Source organism: Corapipo altera, unplaced genomic scaffold (assembly GCF_003945725.1).
Source record: "Corapipo altera isolate COAL_440 unplaced genomic scaffold, ASM394572v1 2b, whole genome shotgun sequence".
NCBI classification, from domain to species: domain Eukaryota; kingdom Metazoa; phylum Chordata; class Aves; order Passeriformes; family Pipridae; genus Corapipo; species Corapipo altera.
Window position 1 is genome coordinate 15,887,533 of NW_020884874.1, and position 13,863 is coordinate 15,901,395.

Sequence of the window (13,863 nt, forward strand, 5' to 3'; positions counted from 1 at the left end):
CCGGGCGCGGGGGAGCCGGCGGCCCCGGCGGAGGAGGGGCCGGAGGGAGGCAGCGGCCGCCGCCGCCCCCCCCGGCGGCACGTGTACTGCACCGTCTACTGCGTGGAGAACGACCGGCCGGCGGCCGCCACCGGCTCCCCCCGCGGCGGCACGGGCGCGGGGCAGCCCCCGGTCCGGCGCGGGGTGGTGCCGGGCGACGACCCGCTGTCGTCGGGCGGCAGCATCGAAGTGGTGGACTTGTACCTGCTGCCCGAGCCCTTCTCCGGGCTGATCGCCGGCGAGTTCGGGCCGCTGCTGGTGCTGAGCTGCCGCGTGTGCCTGGAGGAGAAGCCCATCAAGCCCCTGTCCTGCTGCAAGAAGGCGGTGTGCGAGGAGTGCCTGCGGCGGTACCTCAGCTCCCAGGTACGGGCGCTGCCGGGGTGTGCTGGGGGGTCTCTATGCGGCCGCAGCTGTCCCGGGGCGCGGGCTGAGCGCTGCTCTGGACCCGGTTCCGCGCCCGCCGAGCTGCAGAGCTGGGGCGAGGTGGCGCGGGGAGGTGCGGGCGGGAGCTTTTCCCGTCCCGCACGGAGAGCGTTCGGCCGCGACCTGCGTGCGAGCTGTTGATTCAATGACCGCTCGTTCCCAGAGCGCTTGTCTGCGCGTTGTTCCGCAGCTGTCGGGCTGGTCACGTCTGTGTGTTCAGACTCTTTCTATCCTTACAAGGATTTTCTTTTTGAATTCTGAAACTTTTGCTGTTACCTGGCTGGCACCAGTTTCCTTTAAAGAGAGGTCAGGGATTGATACAGAGCGAAGTTTGTAAGCTCTGAGGCAGCTCCTGGAGGGCTCCTGGGGTTTTTTCCCGCATCCCCAGTGCTGCCACTCGGACGGCTGGGTGTTCGGGCCCTTAATGCAGTCGCTCGGCCTGGTCTTCTCAGAATACATCGCGTTTGGTCTTATACCATATATGAAAGATTGCACTATTGTGTACGTCTGCGGTGTGTGTGTGTGACTCTTCGTGAAGAACCGTATTTACAACAGTAAACAAGAACTTATTTGGAGGAAAAAAATCGAAAACACAACTTTTCCACCTTGGGTAGATGGGCTCACACATAGGCTGCTTACATCTTCATCACTGTTTTGTCAGTCAGAACTGCTGTTTCAAACCGAAATCAGCAGCTTGAAAGCAAATCTAGTGTTTTCAGTAGCTAGTTTAGCATCACAGAACACTTGAGTGTTGTTTCTGCTGCTAGTGGAGTCACACCCTAAACCCGAAGAGCAGTGGGGGAAGTTATGTGTATGGGAAGTTGTGGGAGAAGCAAAACCAACTAAACCCTTTGCTTAGCATCTTCATGCTTTTATTCACCAGAAACTTTTGGGATGTGCCCAGTGGAGACATGCTAGTGTGGTGGTAGAATGAGTTTTTACACTGTTGGGGTTTAGAGGTGTGGTGGGGCAGTCTGTGCTGCTGCTGGACTCTGTGTAGGGATGGGATGGATGGCTACAGCTACCTCTGCACTCTGTAAATAGCTGACAGGCCTGTTCTGACCAGAGTACATTGCACTGCTTGGAAATTGCACATGCTAGTCGAAGTCAAGTACATGCTCTGCTCTGGAGCTACAAATGCCTGTGTAGCATTTGCTAGTGCTGGTAACATTTGTTCAGGCTAACAGTAAACCCACTAGCGTTTTTATGAACCGCTTTTGATATGTTTATTAAACAGGAAAGAGCTTAACATGGGAACTGGTGGATGGGAGATGCAGAGTTATGTTTTGTGTGTCTCCTGTAACACTGAAACTCAGGAGCACTTAATAAGCCCTCTTGAGACTTTGTGCACAGAGCCCAGAACTATTTGATTTGTAATTGGTGGACTGGAAACTCTCAATAAGTTTTTGGAGTTTATTGTCAGTGTATGTTTGTGCCACTTTCGTATCTGTTGCTGAGGTGTGGGTCAGAGTATTGAGTTACATTGAAGCTGGAAATTACCAAGTGGTGTGATGTTAGGGTGGTCTTCTATAACTTCTGCAGATGCCTGCAGCTTACAGTGATCTAATGAGTTATGTGATCTATCATATCTATCTATATCTTAAGCCATACTGAAAAAAAAGTCTTCTACCTGGTCTAGACTGGACTCTTGGAGGATGATCTAGCAGCTTGGTAGCTGAAACAGCTGGCTGGCCTGGGAAGCAGGTTTATGCCCTACAAAGTGGGTTTAGTGTTGGCCAGCTGTTGGATGCAGATGTAGGCATTGCCTCTTCAAGGAAGCACTACTATTGCTGAGCGCTCATGAAGCTTATCCCAGCAGCTATTGAAAGATAACCATGTGGGTACTTACTCCTGTAGGTAAAAGATGGGGCAGGGATACAGAAGCAGAGGAGAGGATGCTGATGTTGAGGAGTGAGATTCACAGAGCATTTCTGTGGGCTTGTTGTTACAATGCTGTTATGACCAGGCAGAATTTTAGTTGCTTGATAAATTTGTTCAAGGAAAAAGGAAACAAAATATAACAAATAACACTCCAATATTTTCTTGCCCTACCTTGTTTCAAAAGAATAAGAAAGTGACATTTCTTAAGAACAAGAAGTGATGTATCTTGCCTTTGTGCTGTGGAAGGACTCTGTGAGTCATCCTGAGGAGAGAGAAAGGCTTTCCCATTTCAGTTATATTAGAGGAATTTCTGGGAAGGATGAGTGAAAAGCCAGTATAGGTTAGAAATCAAGTCACCTTTCGTCTTTGAGACTTTGCACTTTGTGTAGCAAATTAAAAAGAAAATTTATCAGAAGTTCAAAAATGAATAAGTGTTGAAAAGCTGGTTTTGTTTGAAAATTTTAGCATATTTTCATTTTGAATCCAATCAGCTTGATATAACAATGTACCTGAAATTGAAAGCAAACAAAAACTAACTGAAAAACAAAACTTCAAGCAGCAATATACATTGTTTAGATCTGGTTTCCTTGTCAGAGAAATAACAATCTGTGCCTTTTGTATGAGAAGACACTGGCTGACTACCACTCTGGGGGAGTGGTGTCTTATGATGAAAATGTGGAGTATGTTGGCAGAAGTATAGCACTTAAAATAATTCATGTTGCCTTTAACGTCTGTGTTCTCTCTCTGAAGAAAGCTGTATTCTTCACGATGGTTTCATTATGTTTTCTGAAATGATGCTTAATGGAGTAGCAAAGTAAAAACTCTGTTATGCACTCTGTTTTCTTCTATGCAAACATATAAGAGCATCAGAATTTCTGCCTGGGGGCCCTTTATAGATCAGAAAATCAACTGAAGTTTTAAGCATTCTTTTTAAGAATACCAGATGAAAATACTTCAACTGCAGAGTTTGCTCATAGTGTTTCCAGCATGCTGGAAAATGAAGGTAATTGTTTTTAGGAATGTCGCATCTGAAGGTCCTTAGAGGTCAAATCCAGTCCTTATCACTGGCACCTTGCTGCATAATCCCTTTCAAAGATTTAATGGCTGAAGCAGAAGCTTAGCTTGCAAGCCTGGAGTGCCCAGGCTGATCTGGAGCCTGACTTGGGGAAATTGCATAACTTTACCTCTGCCTCAATTTACCTATTCTCTCTCTGCAGGCTGATAATCACAGACCCCTGAGGATTCATCTGACATTCCCAAAAAATTCTATGATTTTATTCACTTGGACTCAGAAACTGATGATATGGTAACTGATAGGTGATTGATGGTGATGGGTTATCACAGAAGAGGTGATCTGATCACAGCTCAGGATCTAGTGGGGGTCCCACAAAGCCTGAGTCAGGTCCCAGCAAGCCCTGGTCTCTAGGAATGGATGCAGCCCAGAGCTGTTCTTTGTTACGCTTAATCATGAACACAAAGTGAATGAGGCTGAAGAGTGTGCTTGTTTGAAAAGCCAGTGTTGTTTCAGGATGGGGCAGTCTCCATGGGTTCTTAGGTATGTTGAGTGAGTTTAGGGTCAGAAGTGTGGAAGAACTGTTTCCTGTTCAGCTGTGGGTTTCTGCACTTTTAGATCCAGCATACAAACTGGGGGCAGGGTAGAAAGAACCAGGACACCTAATCTTACAGGTGTAATATTACATTCACATCTCCTTCACATCCCATCTTTCTCTCCATTTAACGTGGCACCAAACCCAGGTTATTTCAGAAACTGTGCATATATAGGCTTACTAAATGAGTGATTGACTTCCTAACCTCTCTGGGCTGCTTGTACATCTAAGTCAGAGGGCGAATTTGCTCCTGGTTTTGCTTTTTAGCTGTTTGTGTGTCTGGGGTGGGGTTGGGATTTGTTTGGAAATTTCCTTTGAAAATTAACAAATAGGTAAGGAAAGACTTTTGGCTTAAGAACAGGAGAAGACCTAAAGTTTAAGTAGGTTTTTTCTATTTAACTTGTTGCAGACTGGTAAAGAAGCTAAGATTTATGTGTGTTTTCTTATCTCCCTGATCTGTAAACCTGACAAATGCTATTCAGAACAACAATCTCACTCCTCACTTTTTAGCAAGTATTGACTAGACCAAACTAACATTTGCTGTTTCTTAACATCTATAAAGAACAGTTTGTTCTTCAGTAAATATTTGAAGATATATATATAATCGTTTCATTTTTCCTATAAAACAGCTGTAAAAGTTTTATAGAAGCCTTGCTGCCTGCTTTTTCTACATGCAAATCAGGAAACTTGATAATCCAGTTTTGATCCTGTGCTCATTAGTGATGCTTTATTTTGTAAATCTTGTAATTCTCTTGGAGCAGTCATTCTTGTATTAAAAGACTTTGTGTGAGTTAATTTAAACAGCATACTATATTCTTGATCAGATATTATGGTGCTTTAATTATAGGAACTATAATGAGATTAGTGACCATGAGTAAATCAGAAGGGATTGTTGGGGGCAGGGAGGGACCACATCTGACAGCATTTTTTCCATGGTGGCTTTGATGGGACTAAAATCCTACTCTCTTCTTTTGAGCCTGAAATGTGGAGGTCGTCTTTCTTCTACTCAGGACCTATTACAAGTATTTCTCTGTGAACTGAGACCTTGTCTGTGCATGATTTCTTTCTGCAAGAGTAGGAGAAAAAAAGTTCCAGACTGTTACAGTCAGAATTTTTGTGGGGAATGTGATTATAAAGGCTGCATAGTGAAGAGCAGAATTTAAGAGCAGTCTGTATCACATAAAACTAGTTGGCTTGGAGCTAGAGGGACTTGATACCTGTGTGCCTCTTCAGGTGTCTGATGGTATCATATAAATGATTCACCTTCAAAGCTGTAGTCTGCTGATGAAAACCAGCCAGCAGAAATGTAGGCACCAAGTGCTGAATCATCTGATGGTTAATGAGCTGCTTGTGCCCTGAGTCAAACTAGAGCTCAGAAAGGCTACCCTCATTCAGTGCAGAAGCAGCTCTCTGTTTGCAGGGGTTATTAATCTAAAATGATGCTCTAACGCTAGCTAGTGAGTTGCTGGGATGGCTGCAGACTGCCTATCAGGTGATGGCAGGATGAGGGACCACCCTCCAGCTGACACTGCAAGAATACAGGTTTCCAAAGGAGGAAGAGAGGTGTAGGAGGAGAAAAGAACCTGCTAGTTTACGGGCTTTCTAAACCAAACCAGCAGCTTCAACCACTGTAAGGTGGCTGTGTTCCTGAGGATGAGGCAGATAGACTCACAGGTCCATCAGTTGTGAGCAAGCAGCCTTTAAGCTGCACAAGCACCTAAACTTCTTCACTGTAATTTTCAGCAAACAGCTTCTAAAAGTCTGTCCTGTTCTCCCAATGTTTTGTATGCCAGTGCCAGAACACTGCTGTGTAGCTAGATGTCACAGTTCAAGATGATACTCAAGTACCTTTAAGATTGCAAGAGTTAGCCTTTAAAGTTGATGAGGTATATGGCAGACTTTTAGTCCATCTTGAATGCTTCTTGATGGATCCATTTTGGGCCAAAACTTCAGTTTGGAACAAAGCTTACAAAATCCAGCATTGATGAAAATGCTTTGAAATTAATTTTAAAGAAAACTAGTTTTGAGCAATGTTCTTGAATGACAATACTACCTAGTTGTCCTAGTGTGTGCAGGCCTAGATGCTCTGCCAACATATGAGCACTTTGTGTGGTATGTTTTTTCACTGTGTAGAAGTAGTTGTAAACTTACTCTGCATGGATAGCTATGACTTCCTGTTGTTTGGATAAGTCTTTGTCAGATGTAGAGCTGGAATTAAAGCTGTCGTTTCTTAGCCTTGCTGTTATGAGGTAAAGGGGTAAACGAGCAGGTCCTCTTCTTTAATAAGACTTTTGTTAAAACTCTGGGATCTGAGATGTGGGGAATAGAAAAGATGGTGTCACCTTTGAACGGTTGTAGGAAGGGTTTTGCTAATGGAGAAAAGCCTGAGTTCCTAAGGTGAGGATAAATGGTATCACGAAGTTGTTGATGTTGGTAGCAAGGAGTGAGGGTAAGCGATAAGTCTACAGTGATACCACGAGTTTGCTGATGTTGATAGTAAAGCTGATTTTTGAAGGGTAAAGGCTTCCTATGAATTGGAAATTGTAGTGGGAGATGAAGGAGAACCAGTTTTGTTTAGCTGGGATTGAAACCTGATTTTTAAAATGTGTCATTTCTGGGAAGCAGAAGCCCTTGTTGTCAGCTGTCTCTCATAAGCCAGTGTGTTGCACCTCACTGGTCTGTGGGTGGTGTTGGCATTGGGGACCGCAGGCTGAGCCATCAGGAGATATCTGCTGCGTGCCTCCCTTCCCGCTGCTCCCACCAGCTGTTCGCAGGAGCTACCAGGCACAGGTATGGACTCAGTCCAGGGATTTTTAAAGTGAAATGAGTTGAAAACTGAACTGTTGGGTTTAAATTACCCAAACAAAGAGAAATGAAGGAGTTAAATGGGGGTTGGGAAGGCCTTCAGCTCACCTCTGCCCCATTCCTTCTTCTCCACCCAGAATAACTGTTCTTCCTACTGCTCTGGGGCCTCTTGGCCCTTCATTCTTCTTCTTGTACAAATATCTTGCTTCCTGCTGTCTAAACTAGCCAGGCTTGAGGAAAGCTACGTATTTTACATGGCCGGGATGTCAGTATATTGTCAAAACGATTAAGAGTTGTAAGGGATATAATTTCTTTAAAAGAATTCAAACTGGAGACCTCCCAGTTTGCTTCCCAGGCATTGCTTACCCACCTAGGTTTATCTGTCTTTCAATATACTCTGCTTGTGCTTAGGTTTCTCTTACGCATTTTTTCAATACTTTCTTTATGAATTATATTTTAAAAATAAAAAAGTCCTTGTCTATAGGATTTTATTGGCCAAGTACTTATTACTTTTTCTAAGTAATCTAAGTGACAAATTTGTCCAATGATGAAGAGGCTATCTAAATTTTGAGTTCGTTTTCATGTACTTGGAAAACTTCCGGTAAGGTGAAAAAAATGAATTTTACTTGGAAGCTAAAAATTTGGATGAAAAACAAATTCAAGACTTTACTCATAGAGAAGAATTTTATGGATTTCAGTGCAAAAGGTGAGAAGTTTAACAGTAATTTTAGTCAGATTTGAAACTGAACCTGAAATGGCTTAGAGTCTACATTTACCTTAAAGTCTACCTCACTGCTTCAGCTTAAGATCGGTGTATATTTTCACTGACAGGCTTGTTGAGATGTGCAGTTGCTCTTGTTTACTTAATTGTGAGAAAAGCTGGGCACTTCCTAGATTACAATTCCATGAAAAGGTGAAGAAACTCCTAAGGCTATCCCACTTCCATTTCCTTATGAGCTATAGGGCACTTATTTTCCTCAGTGGTGTTTTTATTAAGTACAATACAAACTATATTGGGTATTCTACTGGAAAAATAGAAGGGGCAAAGCTTTATTTTGTCTAGCTTAGTCATCTTGATGCTGTTGTGTATTGTTTTCTACCACAAACATAATAAGAATGGCAGCAAAGGCAGGTACCTCTCTAATTTACTTAGTTTGGCTTCCTGATCTCATAGGAATGGTGGTGTATCAGCTTAGGGGGGTGTAGGATGGGGATCTGAATGACTGTGTTCCTTTAGCTTGTAGGAAAGGGAAGTTCTATGCAAAGTGTTTCAGCTGTGACGTGGCTCTGTTGGGTTGCTCACACAATACGAGGAAGGAAGAAAAGGGAGAAGAAGATTGCCAGGATGGGAAGGGCATGGTGATCATGTAAGAATCAGTTTGCCCCAGAAGGTGGACTTGCTCAGGGTAAGCTTTTATAAAACAAAAGGGAATTGTGAAGACTGATGGCCTCCATGTGAGGTTGATCTCTGGCCTCTGTTTAAAGCTGCAGCTGAATACTGGCCAGTTATTCTATCAAATGGTGGCTAGACAGTGAAATGGGACTAGCTCTATTTCTGGTTTCCTACTGGATGGAGGGAGGCAGGCAGGAAATAAATCTAGCCTGAAAAAAGTAATAGTAAGGATTTTAAACACTGTTTAGGAAAATAATGGGTTAGTGTTTTACTAAGCTGCTGGAAAACTTTTATACCCCATAGGCAGCAGAGTGGGTGGAGCAGGTAGATGCAGCATGCCATCTGTGACACAATTACAGAGTGGCTTTGAGAGGTGCCACTTCCCTGAACAAGCAAAAAAGTCCTTTGCTGTTGTCAGTACTATTGCTGCTGTATGGGGGCAAAGCAGTGGTGGGGAAGGGCTTCCTAACTTTTCAGCTGTTTTAATGTTGCTCACTATGTTAGTGTGCTTTGGAGAGAGGACACATTATGCCTTTCCATTCCAGTGCACCTGTGCAATGCCAGGTATAAATTTGTCTGCTTAGAAGTACTCTTTCAAAGGTCTTACAGAAACAAGCACATAAATTGTTCAGTGCTTTTTCAAGTGTGTGTGCATTTCAGTTCTGCAATAGATTGGAAACTCTGTTTAGTTAACTTTATGGTATTAGCATGCAGTTTAAAAATGGGAAAGAATGTGCAACTTACGAGTTTTTTGGAATAGATGGGTTTGCAAAAGAGCAACCATGGCCCATAGTATTTAGATACCTAGTGCTGCATTCCAACTGCAAAATATAGATGTTAGGACTCTGGGCAGAATTATAGTGATAGTTTTATTGTGATGAACTAATCCTGCTGGAGATTAAGGCAGAAAATCAGTACTGTAACACTGGAGTTTGAACTAAATGTTCTTGCTGTTAGACACTTATGGATATTGACATATACAGGGCCACCTAGACCTCAAAGTGGCCAAAGTGAAAATCAACATTAAAATCTGGATATTTCAAAGTATGCACATGTCTGTCGTCTCCATTTGCCTTACATAAGGGCAATGGAAATCAAGCAAACTCAGAAATTTTCACTTATTTGTGTAATGGAAGTAAATTCAGCTGTGTTTTTGCTCTATTTCCCAGTAACACTTAGAGTAATTTTCGAACTTCTGAAGATGCCCATTCTTTCAAGTTTTAACTTTATTTTAAATTACTATTATCTTCCCAGTCTCTAGATATAAACCTTCCTTGCAGTGAGTTATGACAGTTACTGATGGATGTTGCTGAGTGCTTTTTGCCTCAATGAAGTAGATATTTCATATGGAGGCTTGATTTGTTGTTCTTTCAGTGAGAGTAACTCAGCAAATTATCCCATAGTATAATGCTTCATGAGGACCCCACCCAAGCCATAACAGGTACTCAGACAAGGCCAAGCTATCGCTTTTGGTAAATTAAGGATCTAAAATGAGTTCTGGATCTCATTCTATTTTCTTTCTATATGAAGAAAAGCAGACTTTTTTAGAGTTGATGGTATACATCACTTTGGCTAGCAGTGCTGCTCACCCCAATCTGCAACTTCGTCCCTACTGTTAATACATCATTTGATCCACCAGCAAAAAAAAATTATCTGGTTTAAAAAGTTACCTTTCACAATAGTTTTTTACTTTTTTTTTTTTGTCCAGTTTTTAATTGTCTCATGCACAATGTGCAAAAGTTTATTTCCCCACAAGGTGGTAGTGAATAAAGTGCTGAGCAGGCTGTTTATTTTGGCAACTGTGACAGCCTGTCAGACCTAAACATTTGAAAATGACATGTTCATGAAGGTGACAAGTGGAGGTTTTCATTGGAGCTTGATGAAATCAAACCTTCAATTTGGTCCTTTTACTGCATCATTTCTTCTTTCACAATCCAGACAAAAGTCATGATTTATCCAGTGCCTTAAGGTGCACCCACAGCTCTTGGACAGTCATGGTCCAGGGCATTTCTCTGAGCTGCTCACAGCACTGAAGTTCCCAGTCCAGACCAGGCTGGTAGCCACTGGTCCTGTCTCTGCTGCCTGTGGCATCATTACGTAAGAAGTTTTCAACTAACTGAATTCTAAAGCATTCTGAAGTGTTTTGTAACATAGAACAGATTATTCCTGACAGTCTTACAAGTGAAGTTTTTCATGTGAATATTGGTGCAGATGAGAAACCTCTTTTTTGATCTTGCTTGTTTTAACAACTTTGGTTTGCTGCAGCTGAGTAATGCTGAGCATGACCATTATTTTCTTGAGAAATTTTTTTCTGCACCACAGAGCTCTCAGAAGAAGTTTCTTGTTGTTCCTTATCTATAACAAGTGAAAAAATGCAGGACTTAATAGAAGGATTTTTGTGTTTTATTCTGTGGGTTGTGTAGTGATTTTGGGGCTTTTTTGGGTGGAGGGGACAGAGGTGTTAGGATTTTTGATGGTTTTTTTTTTTGTTTTTTTCTGCAAAGATGCAAAATGCAGACTGTTATCAAATACATTTTAAAAAAGCGCAACAGAACAGGGTACAGCACTGTCATGGAAGAACTGCTATGTATCATCAGATCTTTGGTGGTGAAGGTTTGTTTTGAGCTTGGTCATACAGACTGTTGGTACAAGTTAGAAAACAAACTTGTATTGAAGAAGACAACCAAAATAAATTAATGACTATTCCAATATATTCTTTTCCCCTTTAATTGACTTTTTGTGTTTCTGGAGGTGTACTACTTTTGATCCATACAAATTTTAAGTCTGTTTTTAAAATTAATCTTGATTTTTTTTTTTTAAGCTGTATGCAATCCACAATTCTAGTGTGTGCCTTGGGCTGTAACTACAGCTTTCATAAGCTGGAAGCACTGAGTTGTTTGGGGAAAGGAGAGGAGACCAGGAGAGGGTCCCCTTTCCTTGCCTCAATAATGAACTGGCACCAGATGGTAACTTGTCTGGTATGAGCTTATCATTTAGCTCCTGTATTGAGTTTTGATGTAGGAGAGCTTTGTTTTATCTGTTCTTATGGTGCAAGGAACGCGCAAGGAAGAGGTTTTTGATTATTTGCATTTTTCAAGTATGAGCTCATCTTACTGTTGGAATGTTAGTAGGAGACAGCACATCTGGATTAATGACGACATGATGCAGGCAGCTAATAATGATGGAACCACTAAAAAGCTGAATGCAATTTGAGGCGCTAGTACTGAGAGGAGAGCAATAAGGCAGTTGTATCAGGTGCGGCTTTGTTTGGAGTCTCAGGTTTAAGAAAAATGGCAGGAACCAGGAAGTGCTGAAAGGACAAAAGTGCTATTGCACAGATGCAGAACTGCTTACTTTAGCATAAGGAGAACTGGAAGAAGAAATGACTGTTCTGTCTAAATGCAAGAGGGAGTAATTCGGGCACGTGCTTGTAAAAAAATTCTGGCACAACACAAACTCTAAAAATTGCAATGAATTAAATTAGGTTAGAAATCAGTATGAGCCTGCATATTTGGGATAGAAGGGAGACCCTTACTGGTCTCTGAATCTGGAAAGAAGGGTGCAGTATCAGAGTGGTTCTCAAAGCCAGCACCCTCAATACTCCCCAGAGAAGGCTTGCTGTGTGGCACCACTATGTGCTGACTTTGGCCCAGCTGGATGGGAAGGCTGCCTGTGCATCTCAGTACACTCTGTTGAGGAGCTGGAGTCCAATGAGGAAACAGTAGAAGAGTTTTATTGTCTGGAGCTACTTTTTATTAACCATTGAAAACAGCAAAATATATATTTTAATGCCCAATGTGTACCTGCAAGCAGCACACTTCAAACCATGCTTTGCATCTGGTATTTTTTGGTCCATATGGAAGCTGAAGTCAAATGTCTCCCATTATTTTTAGGAGAAATAACTTTCAAATGAATTTCAAAATTGAGTTTTTGAGGCAGCTTCTGGTTAGACTGATCTGGCTGAATCAGAGTCATTTCCAAGTGATTCCTTCCCTCTGCTGGCAGAGGAGAGACTACATTGCTGTTACCTGAATTGACTTAGGCTATGGAGGATGCCTTTGTGAAATAGCTCTCCAAGGGAATTCGTTCAGGCTGTTGTATAAACAAACTTACAAGAGAAAGAACATTTAGCAAAGACCAGTGATTGCTTTAGTTTCCATTGACTGCTTTTACGTGAAAACAATGGACAGAACAGATAGTTAAGGTACCAGAGAAGAGCTATGTAACACTGAAAAACAGTATCTGAAATTATATGGTTTGGATGTGGGGTTTGTGTTGAAAAAATATTATTTTTGTGAAAATGCTATTACCACCTGGACGAATGTGCTGTAAATTACTGGAAGGCCGTAGCTGATTGTTGAATGTCCTTGTCTCTTGTTAAGTCTTTAGTTTAACTGTGTGCTTCATTTGACAGGCTGCATCATCATCATTCTGGATTTATCTCCTGATGTCTTGTTCTAGGTTGTTTTTTTCCTTCTGGTGTTTGCAACCAATATCTGACAAGTTTTGTGGAAAGATTTCAGCATTCTTAAAGGACTTATGTTGACTGCCACGTAGTCCTTTGGAAGCTTGGTGGTTGCAAGGTGATTTAGTGGGGATTCTAATGAAATCCATCCTGGCTCTGTGCCTGCCTTGGTGTACATAGGGAGAGCTTTGCTGCTGAGATGCAATAAACATTGAGTTTCTGTATTCATCATGAAATATACTTGCAAGCTGTTTGAATGAACTTGTTGAAGCTGTTGTGCTCTTTATAGCTGCTCTATGTAGAAGCTAGATCCACAGGGAAAATCAGCAAATCTTGCATAGAGGTAGAAGCTCGGCAACCATGCACACATCTTATGTTTTGAATGCCCTATATGTGTTTGTACCTTTGAAGAGTGTGTAGCAGGAAAGAATTTTTTTAATTCAATTCTTGATAAGTTTGGTTTATACCAAACCAAACTGGTCTTCCGCAGTGCTATAGTTTCACTTACTGTCTCTGAGTTCACCAGTGAAGTCTGTCTGGGGAGATAAATTTAATGGAAGCACTAATTGATATAATTTTTCGGCTCTGAAATCTGTATCAGGCACCAGTTTGACTTTAACAAGCTTACTTCTGGATTTGAGCAAACCTTACACAAACATGAAGACTGATATATGCTGACACCAGGTATTGAAACATTGAAAATATTTCTGAAAGGTGTATGATTTTAATAGATTCTTCATATATGTAAGCCATGGTGGAAAAACCAATGAGAACTATTCTGGAATATATCAAATAATGGCATATCTTGTGTAGTGGTCTATTGAAAGACTTGAAAAATGCAAAGCTACTGCCCAAGGAATAAGGCAGATGAAATTAAGTAAATGGCTGGCTGATAAGTATTTTGAGTGGGTTATAAAATGTTTGCTTATGGCAGCAAGTTGAGCTTCTTCAAAAGGTATATGCTTATCTAGTGAGTGCTTATCTAGTGTAAAGATCCTGGAGAATGACCTGTTCTCACCAGCTTCCAACTTTCGCTGAATTTCTTCTTCCCTTTCTTGGATAGGCCTGAAATGCTATTTCCATTCCGTAGTGATCCTTTTGCATACAGTTTTCATAGTAGTGCTCTGAAAGGGTTTGTAGAATTGAAGACTAACTTGGTCACTTTATAGGTTGTTCATCAATGCCATTAAAGTGAAAATTACTCAGCTGTGGACTTTTCTTATTTCTGTTGTGTTGTTAGAATGTTTGTC

The 13,863-nt window shown here is 41.7% G+C and overlaps 1 protein-coding gene across 1 annotated transcript in view; it reads left to right on the top strand.

Moving 5' to 3' along the window:
• RNF217 (ring finger protein 217) overlaps positions 1 to 13,863 on the top strand; it is a 58,551-nt gene that overhangs the window by 621 nt on the left and 44,067 nt on the right. The window contains exon 2 of the mRNA XM_027632405.1: positions 3 to 402. Within this exon, the coding sequence (XP_027488206.1) occupies positions 3 to 402 (400 nt within the window). The remainder of the gene's footprint in view (positions 1 to 2; positions 403 to 13,863) is intronic.